Here is an 18673-nt window from a genome sequence, read left to right on the forward strand (position 1 = left end):
AAGGAGCTTCTGTAGTTTCGATGGTCTTCGGTACTACATTGATGCAAACGGATTACTCATAGGTTTTTGGAGTTGCTGAACACGAATATGCCATCAGAACAGACACCGGTGTACCTGGTCATCTTCAAGGCAGGTTATCTTCTGGGGTTTCGAGAGTTTTCGGTACTAAATTGATGCAAGCAGATTATTCTTGTGTTTTTGGGGTTGCTGAACACGAATATGACTTAGATAAAAGACTCTGGAGTATCTAGTGACCACGATGAATAACACTATCAAAATAGAATATAGTAAATCGATCTTAAAATAAATGAAGGAAAAACATTGTCAGATATAAATTGAGTTTATATTTATAAATAATTAAAACAATTGAATAGCACAACATAGTTATTTTAATAAAAATCTACAAATAGCAAAAAAAATTTACCAATCTGTACGCTTTCTTTGAACAGCAACTCAGAAAACCTCCGAGTACTCGATATGTACCAATCCGTTTGCATCAATTTAGTACCGAAAACTCTCGAAACTCCAAAAGATGACCTGGTGCCTTAGGCGCCAGGTGCTCCGGTGTCTGTTCTAATGGCGTATTCGCGTTCAGCAACTCCAAAAAGCCATAAGTAAACCATTCGTATCAATTTAATGCCGAAAACTCTCGAAACTCGAGAAGATGAATAACCTTAGGCATCAGGTGCTCCGTGGGTCGGATCTGATGGTGTATTAGCTATCAGCGACCCCAAAAAGCTATGGGTAGTCCGTTTTTATCAATTTAATGCCGAAAACCCTCGAAACGCCAGAAGATGACGTGCCGTAGGCACAATGTGATTCGTAGGTCGGATCTGATAGAGTATGCATGTTCAGCAACCCCAAAAACCTAAGAGTAATCCATTTGTATCAATTTAGTACCGAAAGCTCTTGAAACTCCAGAAGATAACCTGTCTTAGGCACCAGGTACTCCTGTGTCTGTGCTGATCACGTATTCGTGTTCAGCAACCCCAATAACCTATAACTAATCCGTTTGCATTAATGTAGTACCGAAGGCCCTCGAAACTCCAGGAGCCCCTTTCATTAACCTTGGAAACCAGGTGCTCAGTGAGTCGGTTCTGGTAGCATATTCCTGTTTAGCGACCTCAAAAAACCCTCCAATAATTCATTTGCATCAATTAAGTGAAGAGTACAGAAAAAAATAAGGAATGTTAGCAGTTTTTTGGTGCATTATTGGATTAATAAGTTAATACAGATTAATATTATATTAAGATTATGGACTAATAATTGCTAGAATTCTGCTAAGAATCTCATAAGTAGTTTTTAGGTATCATAAGAATTAAACCTTTATTGGTGTTTATCTCAATATGTATAAAATGTGACATTCCTTGTTTTTCCCCTGTCCTCTTCAAGTGCTCCGGAGGTCAATTCTGATGGCATATCCGTGTTTAGCGATCCCAAAAACCCATGAGTAATCTGTTTATATCAATTTAATGCCGAAACCCCTTGAAACTCTAGAAGATGACGTCCGTTGAAGGTCAAGGTTAAAGTAAAGGTCACCATTGGATTGCCAGGAAAAAATCCTAGACTACTAGTACTTTTCCTTGATCCAAACTTCTACATGTTGCCAGATAACCAGTAACTCAGGGAATTTTTTTCCCTGGAAGCTGTCTGTTGTGAACCGGTTGTACTGCAGCCACTTGGCATATTGTACATCTTCCATTCGTTTATGAAACCCACTCCAGAATTCTGGAACCCTGTACCAGCTTGTACAGGTCTAGTGGGTGGGTGCCATATAAATTTGGAGTCACTTCGATGTCTCCGAAAAGTGTTTGCCGCCTCCGATCCAATGCCTCACAGTCATGCAAAATATAGTTGACTGTTTCAGGTTCAACTCAGGGAATTGGAATACCCAGTAAATCTTATAATTGTCCGAGTTTGTGCCTCTATATCTTGAAAATCCTTCATACGATTGAGTTGTGCCCATGAGAACTTTTTATCAGGATGCTTCAACAAGTATTTTTCCCAAGTGTGAACGAAATCCACTGGGACCTAATTTCCATAAGGTTTGTGCGGGGTACTTTGACCGGGACCACTTTTCCATAAGGAGTGTTGAGGGATCTTTTCTCTCAAGAGTAAAGTACCTTTATAGTTCACAATATTTCAATTAGAAGAATGTAGTTTAATATTGAAACATAGTTTTTAATTAGTCTTAACAACCTCTTATAATAACAATTTTTAATATTGTGAAAAATAAAGGAACTTTACTCTTGAGCAAAATTCATATTTTTTGACATAACCAGTGGCAAATCCAAATTTTTTTTAGGAGGGTCATGGATCTTGAGGATGATTTAATTAGTTTTCTCTGATGCAAGGTCATTTAGAGGTAACACAGACGGGGCGGCGTACGTCGACTGAGCCCCCGCTGAGATGTCGAAACAGACGCATCCCTTACTATACTTTGATGCAGTAACACACACCAGACGCTCTTAAAATTTTTGATGCTGCGACTTTCTGGCGACATATCCTGGAACCCATCCACCGCCAATGGGTTTTATGACTTCAACGGCATATCAAAAATGCGTGTATCGTGGTGCAACACAGATGTTTGAGCTGTTTTCTAGCGAATTCTGTAGTGAGTGTTGTCAGATCGTGTTTTCGTGATGGGAAATACAGATCTAGAAAAATTAATTAATGAAATTCAGATGAGACCAGCTATTTGGGATATGCGTATTGATGAATATTCAAACAGAATAATAAAAAAATAGGCCCTATTTATTATTTTATTTATTATGCTCTACAGGCCTTGTATTTACAATTTTAGATAATACAGTTTATGCTAATAATTTATGTATAATTGTATTTGATGTCTATGTGAAAATTGCTGAACTATGGTTCTCCACTATATCCTATTTTTCACCTCCTCTTCACTCCTAGTCCCAACTGGTCTTCTGTGCAGTACCATCTTTGGCATTCTTTCCTTATCCATTCCCTCGACATGACCTGCCCACCTGATTCTTTATGACTTTGTGTATTTTGTTACACTTGGTTCCTTGTAAAGCATCCTTAATTCTTGATTGGTGCTTCTATGCCAGCCGTCTTCTGTATCTGTATTCTTTCCCCTGAAAATAGCTCTTAGTATGTTCTGTTCCCAACTCTATATCATTTTTTCTTCCGTTTTATTTAGCACCCATGTCTCACATCCGTAGGTGACTGTTGCTCTTATTACGGTTTTGTATATTCTGGTTTTCGTCTTTCTCGATACGTACTTTGGCTTTAATTTGAATAATTTTTTTGTTAATATTAATTTGTGAAACATCACTATTTCCCAATAGATGGGGTATAATAGAGGGGCATCAATTTAACACCTGTATTTGCTCAGTGGCGTACCATAGAATGGACAGCCTCTTAGCGTTATAAATAGTTTTTCTTAGGTGATATGCTTTCCCTCATAACGGTGTGATTTCTTGAACACGGCTTTTTAATACTCACTAATAACTCCTGAAAAGATTTTTTAGACATTCTTGTAAAATTAACAAACGTCTCTTGGCCTTTATTACATTAATTTCGTTAATATAAAGTGTAAAAAATCCCTTCTAATTTCGTTCCTTTATGATGGGATGTATCCAATATCTGCTTTTTTTTCTTTAATCTAAGATAAAAATAAACTTGTATTTATTACAAAAGACAAATCGTCATAACTTTCAGACATCGTATCATACAGCAGCTAACACAACTAAATTTGACAACAACGAAATACAAATATTTTAAATCGTAGCATAGCTGCCGCTGTTATACCGCGCCATGTGTTTTACGCTGCCTCGACGTCGATTCAACGCGCGCCGCCTGGTGTATCCTTGCTGTTAGTCTTGCCACCCCTAGGATAAGTGGGATTTCAATTATTTTTTGGATGGGCCTAATTTTTTTTTGTTTGACAGCTCTCGGTTTTTCTTTTTTTTTTAGGATTATTGAATTGATATTTATTTTCGTTTGGGGGGTCATGACCCCATGACCCCCCCCCTCTGGACATAGCTCATATAAAATTGATAAAAATAGATATCTTTTGATTGCATCAAAGTAAACTCTATTTATATAAACTTCTCAAGTAAAATCTATTTTATCAAAGGCCCATGCCTCCATCAACACAAATGAAGTCAAAATCTTACGCTTTGGAAATGTGAACAAGAATGGACATCGTCCCATTAAAGTAATTTTTTCTTCAGCAAGTGATGCTCTTCATGTTATTAAAAACAAACAAACAGTTAGTCGTGAAAAAAAGATATATTTTATTTTAGATCAAACCCCTAACCAAAGAAAGCTTTTAGATAGTCTTAGGTCCGAGCTTTCAGAGAGACAAAATGCTGGAGAGGTTAATCTCACGATTAAGTATTTCAATAACATACCTAAAATCATTCAAAAAAACCTTTAAACTCTACTGACTTGGGCAAGTTTACAGTCTATTACCAAAATGTCCGGGGTCTCAGAACAAAACTTACTGAATTAAGCCTCAATGTTTTTAATTGTACCTATGATATTATCATTCTTACAGAAACTTGGCTCAATAGTGACATTGCTGATGCTGAAATTGGTCTTGTCAATTACAATATCTATAGACAGGATCGTACACCTGCCTCTAGTTCATCTCTTAGAGGGGGTGGAGTATTAATAGCTATTTTAAAGAAATATTCATCATTACGAATCCAATCTGATCCTTCTATTGAACAGCTGTTTGTACGGTTCCACGGCAAACTTATTCTGGGAGCTCTATACATTCCACCTCAATCTCCAGCCTACACCTATCAAGTTCATGCTGACCAACTGATGCTTCTAAGTGAACAGTTTTCATCCCTGAAATTTCACTTATTTGGTGACTATAATCTCCCCTCAGCTAGGTGGAGAGTTGAAGATTATTGCTCTTCTGCAACCTCACAAACTTCATCACCTCTAGCTGTAGTTGATGCCATTGAGGTTGTTTCAAATATGTGTGCTTATCATAATCTTTTTCAATGTAACTTTATATTTAATAGCAGGGGTGTTATTCTGGATCTTATCCTGGCCCCAGAAGAGCTTGTTATTTCTGAAGCTGACGATGCTCTGGTTTCACCTGACTCTCATCATCCTCCTCTGTTAACATCATTGCAGCTTAATGTTTTTGATAGGTCAATTTCTGGTAACGAATATTATTATGATTTCCGTAATGCAAACTTTCCAGCAATTCACCAATGTCTAGAATATATAGAATGGGATAACCTGTTTCGTGGTAGAGATCTTTCCGACATGATCGCTATGTTTTATGACATTATTTACTCTCTCATTGAACATTTCACTCCAGTTAAATATTTTAGTACTAAGAAATTTCCTTGTTGGTATTCTTCTGAGCTTAAGCAATTGTTAAAGGAAAAAATAAAAGCTCATAAAATTTATAAAACCTTAAAGACTCCTGAAAGCTATGCTGATTTTTGTCATCTGAGAACAAATTGTAAAAATCTATCTAAATGCTGTTATGACAATTACATACGTTTCACCGAATTTTCTATACAAAATAACGCAAGGCATTTTTGGAAATTTGTAGGTAGCAAGCGTGAAAACAATTGTATACCTGACTCAATGACCCTGAATGACTCTGTAGCTTCATGTGGCAATGATATTGCCAACTTATTTGCAGATCACTTTTCATCAGTTTATAGTGATATTACTTTAAATTGCAATGTTGACCATATTCAGTCTCAACTCAATATCTCATCATATCGTATCCAGATTTCCAAAATTTACGAAAAGCTTTCATCATTAAGTGTCAACAAGGGTCCTGGGCCTGATGGTATACCACCTAATTTTCTTAAGGAATTCAGTTTTGTACTATCGCGACCTTTGTTTCATATATTTAATAAATCTTTGGATGTAGGTCAGTTTCCAGACTTTTGGAAACTTTCTTATGTCACACCAATATATAAATCTGGTAATAAATCTAATATTAGTAATTACCGCCCTATATCTATTCTTAGTGTTATACCAAAGGTGTTTGAGAGTATTATAACTGATTTCCTCACCTTCGATAGCTCCGGGATCCTAAACTCTCAGCAATTTGGTTTTACTACAGGTAAGTCTGCTGAACTGAGTTTGTTGACCTATGTTGATTTTCTGTCTGAAGCCTTGGAGGAGGGACTTCAAGTTGATTCAATTTATACTGACTTTTCCAAGGCCTTTGACAGAGTAAATCATGAACTCCTGATTCAAAAGCTTAGCTCCTATGGCATAAGTGGACCTTTGTTGCAGTGGTTACAGAGTTATTTAACCGAAAGATTTCAACAAGTTCGAGTAAACCACTTTTACTCACAAACCTTTCCAGTTAAGTCAGGTGTACCACAGGGGTCCCATTTGGGTCCATTACTCTTTAATATATTTATTAATGATATTACCAACTGTTTTCACGATTGTAACGCCTTGCTATTTGCTGATGACTTGAAGTGCTTTAAAATTATAAAAAATCATTATGATGCTGCCATATTGCAATCAGAACTGAATAACCTCTCTGCATGGTGTTCACTTAACGGTATGAACCTTAATTCAATCAAATGTCATGTAATTAACTTTAACCGTACTCACCACCCAATATTATCAAACTATTACATTGATGGCCAATTGCTCAACACTGTTAATAGAATCAAGGACTTGGGGATTACACTGGAAAACTCTCTTTGTTTCAATACTCACATCATCAATGTCATTCAAACATCTATGAAAATGCTGGGTTTTGTAAAAAGAACAACTCGTGATTTTACAAACATATCCAGTATTAGAGTTCTTTACTTCTCTTTGGTCAGGTCTCACCTTGAGTATTGTTCTTCAGTGTGGTCCCCACACTACTTGGTCTACATTAGGAAACTTGAACAAGTCCAAAATAGTTTCTTCCGTTACATTGCTTTTAAGCTTCATACCTATCAAGATTACGCTGTATGGCAGCATCAACTGCAGGTCCCTTCTCTTGCAAGCAGGAGAAAACAAAGGGACCTTTTGCTATTATTTAAGATCTTAAATGGTATATGCAGTTGTTCTCAACTACTTAATAAGATCGCACTGTTTGTACCACCTCGCACCACTAGACAAGTGCGAACATTTTATGTACCATTCCACAGGTTTAATTATTCACTTTTTTCATTCGTACCCAGAGTCTTGAATTTAGCAAACTCCCTTTGCAATTTACAACTGTTCGACAACTCCATCAGTCGTTTTAAAAGAAATTTAGATGGGATCAATATTTGAGTGAAGCGTCTGTAATTTGTTAACTTGGTTTTGTAATTTGTTAACTTGGTTTTATGATATTATTTCATAGTACATATTTACTTCTAATATTATATTTATATTTCTGTATGTCTGTTTTTTATATTATATTATGTTATTGTTTTTTTTCTGTACACTATGTATTTTTGTAGAATTGGGCTTGCCCGTAAAATAAATAAATAAATAAATAAATCATAGTTTTGTGACCATGCAGAACTTTTTACAAAGAATAACTATTTTTCATAAAATTAATAATGAGTTATCATAAATACCTAAAAATTATGTTGGGTATCTGTAATTTTAGAAAAATTTTGATTGATTAATTTAACTTTTCCTAATAACAATTTTCGATATTGTGAAATATAAAGGTACTTTACTCTTGAGCAAAATTCATATTTTTTGACATACCTTGTATATTATTGATAAAATGTAAAATCTGGCCAATGCATTTTAGATTTTAGAACATGCAGAACTTTTTATGAAGAATAATTTTTTTTTGTAAAATGAATAATAAAATAGTTTTTCATATGGTTCCAACTTAGTGGGACCTATTGTATAATTCTAGTAACTGTTTGCATTTTGTATAACAACCTTGTATTTTTGTGTATAATATAATATACAGTGAGCACGTAAAGGTTGGAATAATTTTATTTTTTCGAGAATGGACGATTTTGGAAAAAAATCCTGAAAGAGGTCAATTTTGATTTTTAAATTACGACTGTTTGGCATATATGTGTGATGTTTACTAGTGACGTCACCCATCTGCGCGTGATGACGTCATCAATAATTTTTTAAACGAGAATAGGGGTCGTGTGATAGCTCATTTGAAAGGTAATTCAATTCTCTATTCAAGTAGTATAAACATTAACATAATTATTTATACAGGGTGTCCAAAAAAAATTTTGTATTAAATTTATTGACATAAAAAGAAGAATGTATGTAATTTATTTATTTCAAAATACATTTTACTGCTCTCAGAAAACAGAAAAAAATGTTTATTTAACAAATAAATATTGTTTTTTGCTTAAATTCAATATTAATGCAGCCATCCACCTACCTCTTGACAGTTTGTAACATTTAATTTAAGCGAAAAGCGATGATGATTTTTTTTTCAAAATGTTTTCTCTCTTGACAGAGTCGTACGCCTTTTTAAAGTCTATGAATAATACTATTGCTGGGATTTTGTATTCACAGCAGCTAGTCAGTACCTGTTTCATTATGAATATTTGAGGTTGTTCCTCTGCCTTTGCTAAACCCTGCTTGACATTCCCCTATCTGTGGTTCAACTACTACCTCCAGCCTGATTTTAATGATTGTCGCTATTATTTTATAGGCCACATCTATTAGCAGTGATATTCCCCGATAGTTTTTACACTCTGCCTCATTGCCATCCTTTAAAATCGGTATTGTTGTTGCTTTTTCCTAATCATTCGCCATCTGCTCCTCTCTCCATATGTCCACAATTAGTTCATACAGTCTACGTTTGATCTATCTGCCGGCATATTTAATATTTTCAATTGCTATTCCATTCTGTCCGGTGCTCTTATTGTTTTTCATGTTGCTTAAGATTGTTTCTACTTCTTCTTCTGTCGGTTCTTGTACTTCAATATGGTCTTCTCCTATTGTCTGCCATTCTTCTTCCCCTGGGTTTTCGTTTAGCAATTCATAGAAATATTCTCTCCACCTCTCTTTTATTTTTTCTTCGTCGCCTAATAAATTTCCTTCTTTGTCCTTTATACACATTGTTATTACAGTAACCGAAACCTTTTTAACCGAAACATCGTTTAACCGAAAGGACTGATTTCGTCAATAAAAAGTAAATTTTTATCACAAAACGCAAACAATTCTATGTTAATTTGTCAACATTGTCAACATTGCTTTCATACAACTAAAGAACGCAATTAAATATGTGGTGGATTCGACAAATATTCAAAATATCTCATAAACACTGGCTTATCAAAAAAGTACTAAGAGGCAAAAAAGTTTTAAAAGCATTGTGTTTAACTAATGGTGCCACAATAATAATTTAAGGGAATTTTTTGGAACGTACACAAAAGTTTGGGGGGGTTTAAGGGAACAAAACTCCCATAAAATTTTTATAGTTTGCACAAATTTCACTTTAATTTTTTTTTAAAGATGTTGCTGCCATAAAAATTCCACATGTCCATTTTCAATAAAAAATCTCTAAGAGTTTTCGATATATGAAAAAAAGTTGATTTTCATTTTGTAACTTCCAAGGGCTGTAACTTTTTTTTGTGTGCACTAGTGTATATAGGTAAGTGAGCTTCAATCAACCTATTTTTGACTCCAGAATTTGTGGTATAATTTATGACCAATCTTTTCGAGACACCCTGTATATCTAGTATTATTAATATTATTTATAATTTAAAGATAATACAAGTCAGAATTTGGTATTATTTTTTGAGAGTAAATTAAATGTAAGACCAAATACTTACGATGTCAGGATAGTATCACAGGGTTTTTCCTGGTTTTCCCTTGTGATTTACTATGAAGTCTTTAACGCGAGAATTTTACTGTCGTTGAATTTGGTTGTCTTTTTAAAGACAGATCACATGCTATAATTTTTTTGTGACGGATATTCTTGAGTTGGGGTTGATTTCATGTAATCGAATGAACTATCTTTCAGTAAGTCGTCCCAGGAACGCAACTCATAAATATTGGCAATATCATTTTAAAGTCTTCTACTTTAAAATGTATAATATATGTCTGAATTGCCAATATAAATGAGTCAGATTAAATAAATTATTAGAAGAATTGTTTTTGCTTAGCAACAACACTTTTGTTTATTTTAGTAATATTTTGTATTTTGTAATAAAATTATTTTTTTCATTTTAATTGTGGCTTATTTCCCATATAAATAATCATAAAAATGCCACAAGGAAATAGCTTCAGAACAACTTTTAATTCTAATTCCTTTCTTTTTATTTTTTCTCTTTTCTCTTTCTTTTATTTTGACTTCTATTCTGACTAGAAAGTGATTTGAGTCCATATCGGCCCCTCTACAGGATCTTACATTCTTTATGAAGGACAATTTTCATTATAAATATTATGATAAGACATCACAGATCGTTTGAAATGATTTAAATACACAGAAGATTTCAAAATTGTATTTCTAACTTATTATGAGGTTTTGTGGCGTGAAATTTTGGAAATCTTATTTTTACACGAAACTGAACAATATTGTGTAATAAAACAAAAATGGACAAGTTCCCTATTCAACTACAATTGACTAATTTTAATTTAGCAGATATTTCTGTCTGCATTGGTAATTTAACAGTATCATCTTACTTTAGGGGTCTTTAACACCTTGGCTATGTCAAGTATCCTTATGGCGGCACCATTATGCGCACAAATATTTGTCCTTTGAAGTGTGTAAAAACCAACAACTAGACGGATAGGCATATTTGCTATGCGTGCTTACTCACTACGTGCGAGAATTTACCAAATATTGACGAACGGACTTTCCATACTTTGTCCTATGCAGCCAAATAAGGCGCATAACAAATAACACATAGCAAGGTTTGATGCCGCCATCAGGGATATATGCATAATTTTTAAACTGTGCTGTATCAAAATTGGTCAAAACGTTGCATCGTACAGTAACGATAAAGATATTTGTACTACATGCACACACATGCCATACACGGCATGTGATGCATAGACAGAACAAATCTCCGGGGTATGTGATGCAAGAACTAATATATTAATTATTTAATCCCAGCAATCAAGGTGTTAATATGAAATCTGCTAAAACGAGTGAAAAGGATGTTACCAAAAAACCCAATAGTATTACCAATTATTAAATAAAAAACAAGTGTGTTGTCTTAGATATAAATATTTTAAGTAATTCTGATAAATTCATAATCAAAACAAATATTTGAAGAAGAAAATTTCAACAATTATATTGGGAGATAGTCACACTATTGGAACATGGACAATTATATTGCCCTTGGGTTATTCATTATCAAACTATATTTTATTTAAAGATAAAAGCCCTATCTAGTTGCCAGACTAATTAATATTTGCGTCATTTTATCTTTTATTTGATATGGCAAATGAGTTTGTAACATAGAATAAGACTGTGTAAATAAAGATAAAAATCTCTTTGTTAAATGGAAATATAAATTAAAATGGCAATTTTTTTGAATACTTTTCATGGGGATACTTATTTAAGCAAGGTATTGAATTACTTACCTTTGTTTGGCGTTTCTGTACCACTTTCTTCCAATTTTATCGGCATGTTGTTGAAGTTCTGCATAATCCATGTTTATTTTTACAGATGTATTAAATTACCCACTACTTTATAAATCACTATTAAACGTTTTCGATCAAATGTGTAATATAATAAATCGTTAGCGAAAAGTTCTGTATCCTGGTTTGAAATATTTCAAAATAAATCACGATTCACGATCCAAATAATTTTGGAAATCTCGAAATTTGACACTTAAGACCTCCGGTGTTTTGACAAAATTGACAGTTGACAGTTGATTTAACAGACACTACATGAAGGTGTATACGCAACCGTAAGCAGTTGATATAAGGAAACCAATGAGCATCAAACATGCATCAAATGAGCATTAAAAAAACTATTTCAGATAAAATGCCATAAATTATAATAAAATTTACAATCTGAATAATTATATCGTATTCAATTGTTCTTTAATTACATCATTCCAGAGAATTCTAGAGTAATTTTATTAATATCATGCAGCCACTTATGACCTGTCAAAATGTCAAAACATATGTCATGAAAAGAAATTCATGTGTCATTTTAAATTTTTACAAGAGAAATTAAGATCATTAGGCAATGATTTTTCAAATAAATTAGTATCTCAAAGAATTAATTCCTGACAGGTAATATAAAGACATATTTTATATTATATTTTATTTAATATATAATACGGATAAAGCTTTGTGCCTGCTTTGTTGCGTGCTAATGATTTCAGTGTCTTTTGATAACCATTGAAATTTATCTATCCTCGAGCTACACGTAAAATAGTTGAAACTTATGTAAAACGGTGCTATCAATATTGTGACATCCATAAGAATTAACTTAGATATCGTGAATGCTAGGAAAATACTCATACCACTAAGGACCCATGGAGCATTTTATTAAAACAAAGCAACTCTAACGAATTGTATTTGTTTCAGGACTTTCTTATAGATGCTATTGTCCTAATAGGGTTCAATTGTTTCAACTCAACAAGATTACCAAAGACAAAGACAAGTCCTCTTTTAGATTTGGTGAGCTTTGGACTTGGGGAGCCAATAGGTAATAGTTGGTGTACAACTTGGTGAGGTGTTAGAAGTTTTTCCTCTACAATGGAGCGTGAATTTAACCCCATGCAAGCTTTGTGTGGTTCTGGTTGTGGATTTTATGGCAACCCTGCCACTGAAGGACTATGTTCACTATGTTTCAAGGTAATTATGATATGGTTTTCATAAATTGTATTAGCTAAGTTTTAAAAGCTCTATATTCAAAATAATTTAAGTATTCTCTTGTTTGATTGTAATTGCTAATAATTGTACCCAACTTTGAGTAAAAGAGCCAAAATTAATTCATGACTGAAGTAGTCAAACTGCGGAACAGGTAAAACTATCCATATTTCTATAACATAAAAAAAGAATTGAAATAATGCCTGCATATTTCTGTTATTGAAGAAGAAAAACACTTATATCTGGCTCACTAACCACAAATAGTAGTTTATTCGATGAATAAAGTTCTTCTTTGTGTGTCATGCTTATTTTCAAACGTTGGCTATCATCGTATTAACAAGCTGATAAAGTTATTCTACCAATAAACTGACACATCTACGTTTCAATAACGTCAAATAAGACTTATTTTATTTACTTATTTATCAAATTTATATTTACTCTTTGAATAAATTCACAACAAAGAAAATATAAAGATATAAATATATATAACAAAGAAAATTCGTCAGTTTAACTTAAAATTATCAAAATTTTATTGAAACACAAGAAAAATATAATCGACTAATAAATTTTATTCGAATAATAACTATTTAAGTAACAATGTATTTATTGTTGGTAGAACCGACCATAACCATATTAGAGGTACAGCTGTGGTCAATGAATAGTTTACACCTTCATTTTTTACATTGTAATACTCAGTGTAATACTGTAAAATCTCAGTGTCATGCATATTTGCTAAATATCAAAGTGCTTGTCAAACATTTCGCACTTATTAAAAAATAAAATAAAAAGCTATTAAATGCTTCCAAAATACCTAGAGTACATTTGAATGCCACATGGAAAAACAAGAGTAATTGCCGAACTCAAAGAAGGTTGTTCACTAAGGCAAGTTGCTGCAGATTTGAACTTGAGCCATATTTGTATAATATGGAAAATCAAGGATGAGATCATTTTCACTTCATAGCACAGTTGGGTGGTTCAAGAGGGCAGAAGCTCTTCACACAGCAACAAGATGAAGTTTTAGTAGATTATAATCTGAGATAAGCTACTTTTGCCACAGCTGGAAAAACTGAAAAGTGACAGTTACTGGGCAGCTTTTTCATTGCACAGAGAGGGATTAAATCAATTGAATTGATAAATTGTGCAGCTGCAAGGAAACATTTTTTAACTGAGATTAACACAATTATATGAGTTGCATTCTGTAATGAATTCATAAACCGTGAAGACAACTTTTGGTCTAACATTACATTTTCTGATGAAAAAGTATTTATTTATTTATTTATTTATTTACGGCATCCATTTACAAGTTTTACACACAACAAGACTTTTACAAGTTACACCTCAACAATAATAAATTATTAAAATAATAAACACATCAGAATAATACAAACAAACATATTGCAAGAACAATACAGAACTACAACAAACTTATTGTAAGATACCCCTTAGTTGTTTTTTGAACAAACCAATTTTGGAGTCAAAAATATCCATTTGTCTTGGCAGGCTATTAGCACTCCGAACCAATCGTGTAGTCGGTTCATTTATACCAAAATTATTGTGGTGAAATGATATTTTAATCATATTAGTCTGGGCTGATTATCGGAGAATAGGCCATTTTTGGGAAAAGTTATTTACCAGCAATTTTATTGCTGGAATCGAATCTTATGATTGTATATATTAATAATGTAGATATGAAAAGTCAGCAGATAGTGTGCTACTTTTTTTATAAACAAAATGGCGCCCGAAAATCGTGTTTTTTCAATTTTTGCTCTATAACTCCAAAGATTTTAACTTTAGACCAAAAACACCCTAATAAAAATTCACCGCAATTAAATTCTGCATAGAGACGTGTTTTTTCCGGTTTACTTCGATGAAAACTTTCCCCGGAAAAAGCGGGTTTTTCCAACAAAATCTTTAATTTTCAACTAAAGTTTTAGATAAGTAGTTGTTAATCAATAATTAAATAACTTGGTAACGTAAAAGCCCTTTCCGTATATATTATAATTCCAGAAGCCGATGGAAATTGAATGAACAGTTTAGCAACAATTGAAATGTTAATTAAAAATTTACGGTCGCTATAATAACGACAATAATTGTGATGCATAAGAATAACTATGATTTTTCATAAAAAGACACTATACCTATCTAATATACTTTACAGAATTGAAATTGGACTATTTAAGCGGCCTCAGGAATATTTTAAAATTATAAACAATTTTTTGGCTTATAAACAAATAGAATATCTCAGGAAATATTAAATTAAATTAAATTGTGAAAACGGTATTCGAAAGACAGCGGCAGGGCGCTTCTTTTAAAAGAAAAAACGTTTAATTATGACGAGTAGTTCCTGAGATACAACTGGTCAAAGTTGACCGAAATTTACGGCAAAGATATAAACAATAGGATCATAATTTTCAAACCATCACCTTTTTATTTTTGTCCTCTTTCTCCACACCAATTTTCATATCTTTAAAATCCTCATAACATATATTATTATAATAAAAACTATCGATAATACGTGTGAAAATTGCCAAAAATAGCAAAATTCCAATCAAAAATTAGGTTGGAGAAAATGTAACCCTCAAAGTTCAAAATCGGTATATGTTAAGAAAATGCATTTTCTCGGCTTCCCATGGAGCAATTCCCTTCATTCTTTTTTTGTTCCCAAGTAACTCGAGTAGACCCATCGAACTAACGCATTATTAAATGTCAAACTTGCTTGTTTTTTGTTATAATAAATTTATTTATTTATTATAACACAATATTTTAATTTGTTTAAATAAAAATTGTTTAAATAATTATACAGCTTTCAAATGAGAATATTTATGTTTTTAACTTTAAAAGGTACACTTGTAGTAAGTTTATCTAAAAAAAAGCCTACAACTGGAAAAAATATGTAATTTTCTGTTCTTATAAATAAATTAATCTATTATAACAAAACAAAAGCAAGTTTGACATTTAATAATGCGTTAGTTCGATGGCTCTACTCGAGTTATTAGGGAACAAAAAAAGAATGAAGGAAATTGCTCCATGGGAAGCCGAGAAAATGCATTTTGTTAACGTATACCGATTTTGAACTTTGAGGGTTACATTTTCTTCAACCTAATTTTTGATTGGAATTTTGCTATTTTTGGCAATTTCCACACGTATTATCGATAGTTTTTATCATAATAATATATGTTATGAGGATTTTAAAGATATGAAAATTGGTGTGGAGAAAGAGGACAAAAATAAAAAGGTGATGGTTTGAAAATTATGATCCTATTGTTTATATCTTTGCCGTAAATTCCGGTCAACTTTGACCGGTTGTATCTCAGGAACCACTCATCATAATTAAACGTCTTTTCTTTTAAAAGAAGCGTCCTGCCGCTGTCTTTTGAATACCGTTTTCACAATTTAATTTAGTTTAATATTGCCCGAGATATTCTATTTGTTTATAAACCAAAAAATTGTTTATAATTTTAAAATATTCCTGAGGCTGCTTAAATAGTTCAATTTCAATTCTGTAAAGTACATTAGATATGTACAGTGTCTTTTTATAAAAAAATCATAGTTATTCTTATGCATCATAATTATTGTCGTTATTATAGCGACCGTAAATTTTTAATTAACATTTTAATTGTTGGTAAACTGTTCATTCAATTTCCATAGACTTCTGGAATTATAATATATACGGAAAGGGCTTTTACGTTACCAAGTTATTTAATTATTGATTAACAACTACTTATCTAAAAGTTTAGTTGAAAATTAAAGATGTTGTTGGAAAAACCCGCTTTTTCTGGGGAAAGTTTTCGTCGAAGTAAATCGGAAAAAACACGTCTCTATGCAGAATTTAATTGCGGTGAATTTTTATTTAGGTGTTTTTGGTCTAAAGTTAAAATCTTTGGAGTTAGAGAGCAAAAATTGAAAAAAACACGATTTTCGGGCGCCATTTTGTTTATAAAAAAAGTAGCACACTATCTGCGGACTTTGCATATCTATATTATTAATACATACAATAATAAGATTCGATTCCAGCAATAAAATTGTTGGTAAATAACTTTTCCTTGTATTTTGCTAATTATCCCAGAGTATATAGCAATGGTTGAAATATACAGGATGTAACGAAAATACAGGTCATAAATTAAATCACATATTCTGAGACCAAAAATAGTCCGAATGAACCTAATTTACCTTAATACAAATATGCACATAAAAAAAGTTACAGCCCTTTGAAGTTACAAAATGAAAATCGATTTTTTCGAATATATCGAAAACTATTAGAGATTTTTTATTGAAAATGGACATGTGGCATTCTTATGGCAGGAAAATCTTAAAACAAAAATATAGTGGAATTTGTGCACCCCATAAAAATTTTATGGGGGTTTTGTTCCCTTAAACCCCCCCAAACTTTTGTGTACGTTCCAATTAAATTATTATTGTGGTACCATTAGTTAAATTAAATATTTCTAAATCTTTTTTGCCCCTTAGTATTTTTTCGACAAGGCAGTTTTTATCGAGTTGCGGCTTCTTTTTTAATATGTTTACATAAAAATTTTATGGGGGTTTTGTTCCTTTAAACCCCCCAAATGTGTGTGTATGTTCCAATTGACCTTTAACTGGGTACCATTAGTTAAGCATTGTGTTTTTAAAACTTTTTTGCCTCTTTGTATTTTTTCGAGAAGGCACTTTTTATCGAGATGTCACTTCTTTTTTAATATGGTTCAAAATATACCTAAAAAGGTAAATCATAAATAAATTTTCATATTATTATCAAGTCTCCATAATCGTACTTAGCCATATACAAATATGTGGTGGATTTGACAAATATTCAAAATATCTCGATAAAAACTGACTTTTCGAAAAAGTACTAAGAAGCAAAAAAGTTTTTAAAATAGTGTGTTTAAGTAATGGTACTACAATAATAATTCAATTGGAACGTACACAAAAGTTTAGGGGGGTTTAAAGGAACAAAACCCCCATAAAATTTTTATGGGGTGTCCAAATTTCACTATAATTTTTTCTTAAGATACTACCACCATAAGAATGCCACATGTCTATTTTCAATAAAAGATGTCTAATAGTTTTCGATATATTGGAAAAAATCGATTTTCATTTTGTAACTTCAAAGGGCTGTAACTTTTTTTATGTGCACATTTGTACTAAGGTAAGTTACATTCAATCGAACTATTTTTGGTCCCAGAATCTGCGATTAAATTTATGACCTGTATTTTTGTTACACCCTGTAGTTTATAGGCCAAATAATCATAGGTTTGATGAACAGTATACTCATCATTTCATCATCATCATCAGCCCATAGTCGTCCACTGCTGAACATAGGCCTCCTCGAAAAACTTCCATTCAGATATATCCTGCGCTGCTGCAATCCAGTTAATACAAATCCTCTTTATATCGTCATTCCATCTTGTGGGTGGTCTTCCCGGGTTTCGTCTATCCGCTCTCGGTCTCCATTCCAAGATTTTTTTGGTCCACCTATCATCTCTCATTCTAGCGACCTGTCCTGCCCACTTCCATTTAATTTTGGCTATGTGTTTTATTATGTCTTCTACACCACTTCTTCTACGAATTTCTTCGTTTCTTACCCTATCTCTTAACGTTATGCCCAACAATGATCTTTCCATTCTATGTTGCGTCACTTGTAGTTTTCGTGCAGATGTCCTTGCTAGGGTAAGTGTCTCTGCGCCATATGTAAGAACAGGCAGGACACATTGATTAAAGGCTCTTCTTTTTAAGCTGATAGGTATATCACCTTTAAAGATATCACATAGTCTTCCATATGCTGCCCATCCCAGAGTTATTCTTCTTAGCAGCTCAGCAGTTTGATTGTCTCTGCTAATTTTTACTGTATGTCCAAGGTATATGTAGCTGTCAACAACTTCAATTTCGACATCTTCTACCTTTAACCCTTAAACGCCCAACCTTTTTTAGGTTCCATGTACGCCCAAGGGTGGGTAAAAAATGT

The 18673-nt window shown here is 32.7% G+C and overlaps 2 protein-coding genes across 2 annotated transcripts in view; one reads left to right on the top strand and one right to left on the bottom strand.

The window, feature by feature from the left end:
• LOC114335071 (cytosolic purine 5'-nucleotidase) overlaps positions 1–11768 on the bottom strand; it is a 176565-nt gene extending 164797 nt beyond the window's left edge. The window contains exon 1 of the mRNA XM_028285226.2: positions 11473–11768. Within this exon, the coding sequence (XP_028141027.1) occupies positions 11473–11543 (71 nt within the window). The 5' untranslated portion in view covers positions 11544–11768. The remainder of the gene's footprint in view (positions 1–11472) is intronic.
• A 200-nt stretch (positions 11769–11968) lies between these two features.
• LOC114335073 (AN1-type zinc finger protein 6) overlaps positions 11969–18673 on the top strand; it is a 36555-nt gene continuing 29850 nt past the window's right edge. The window contains exons 1-2 of the mRNA XM_028285229.2: positions 11969–12132; positions 12430–12699. Coding sequence (XP_028141030.1) covers positions 12601–12699 — 99 coding nt within the window. The 5' untranslated portion in view covers positions 11969–12132; positions 12430–12600. The remainder of the gene's footprint in view (positions 12133–12429; positions 12700–18673) is intronic.

The sequence above is a fragment of the Diabrotica virgifera genome, chromosome 1, assembly GCF_917563875.1.
Source record: "Diabrotica virgifera virgifera chromosome 1, PGI_DIABVI_V3a".
In the NCBI taxonomy this organism is placed as follows: domain Eukaryota; kingdom Metazoa; phylum Arthropoda; class Insecta; order Coleoptera; family Chrysomelidae; genus Diabrotica; species Diabrotica virgifera.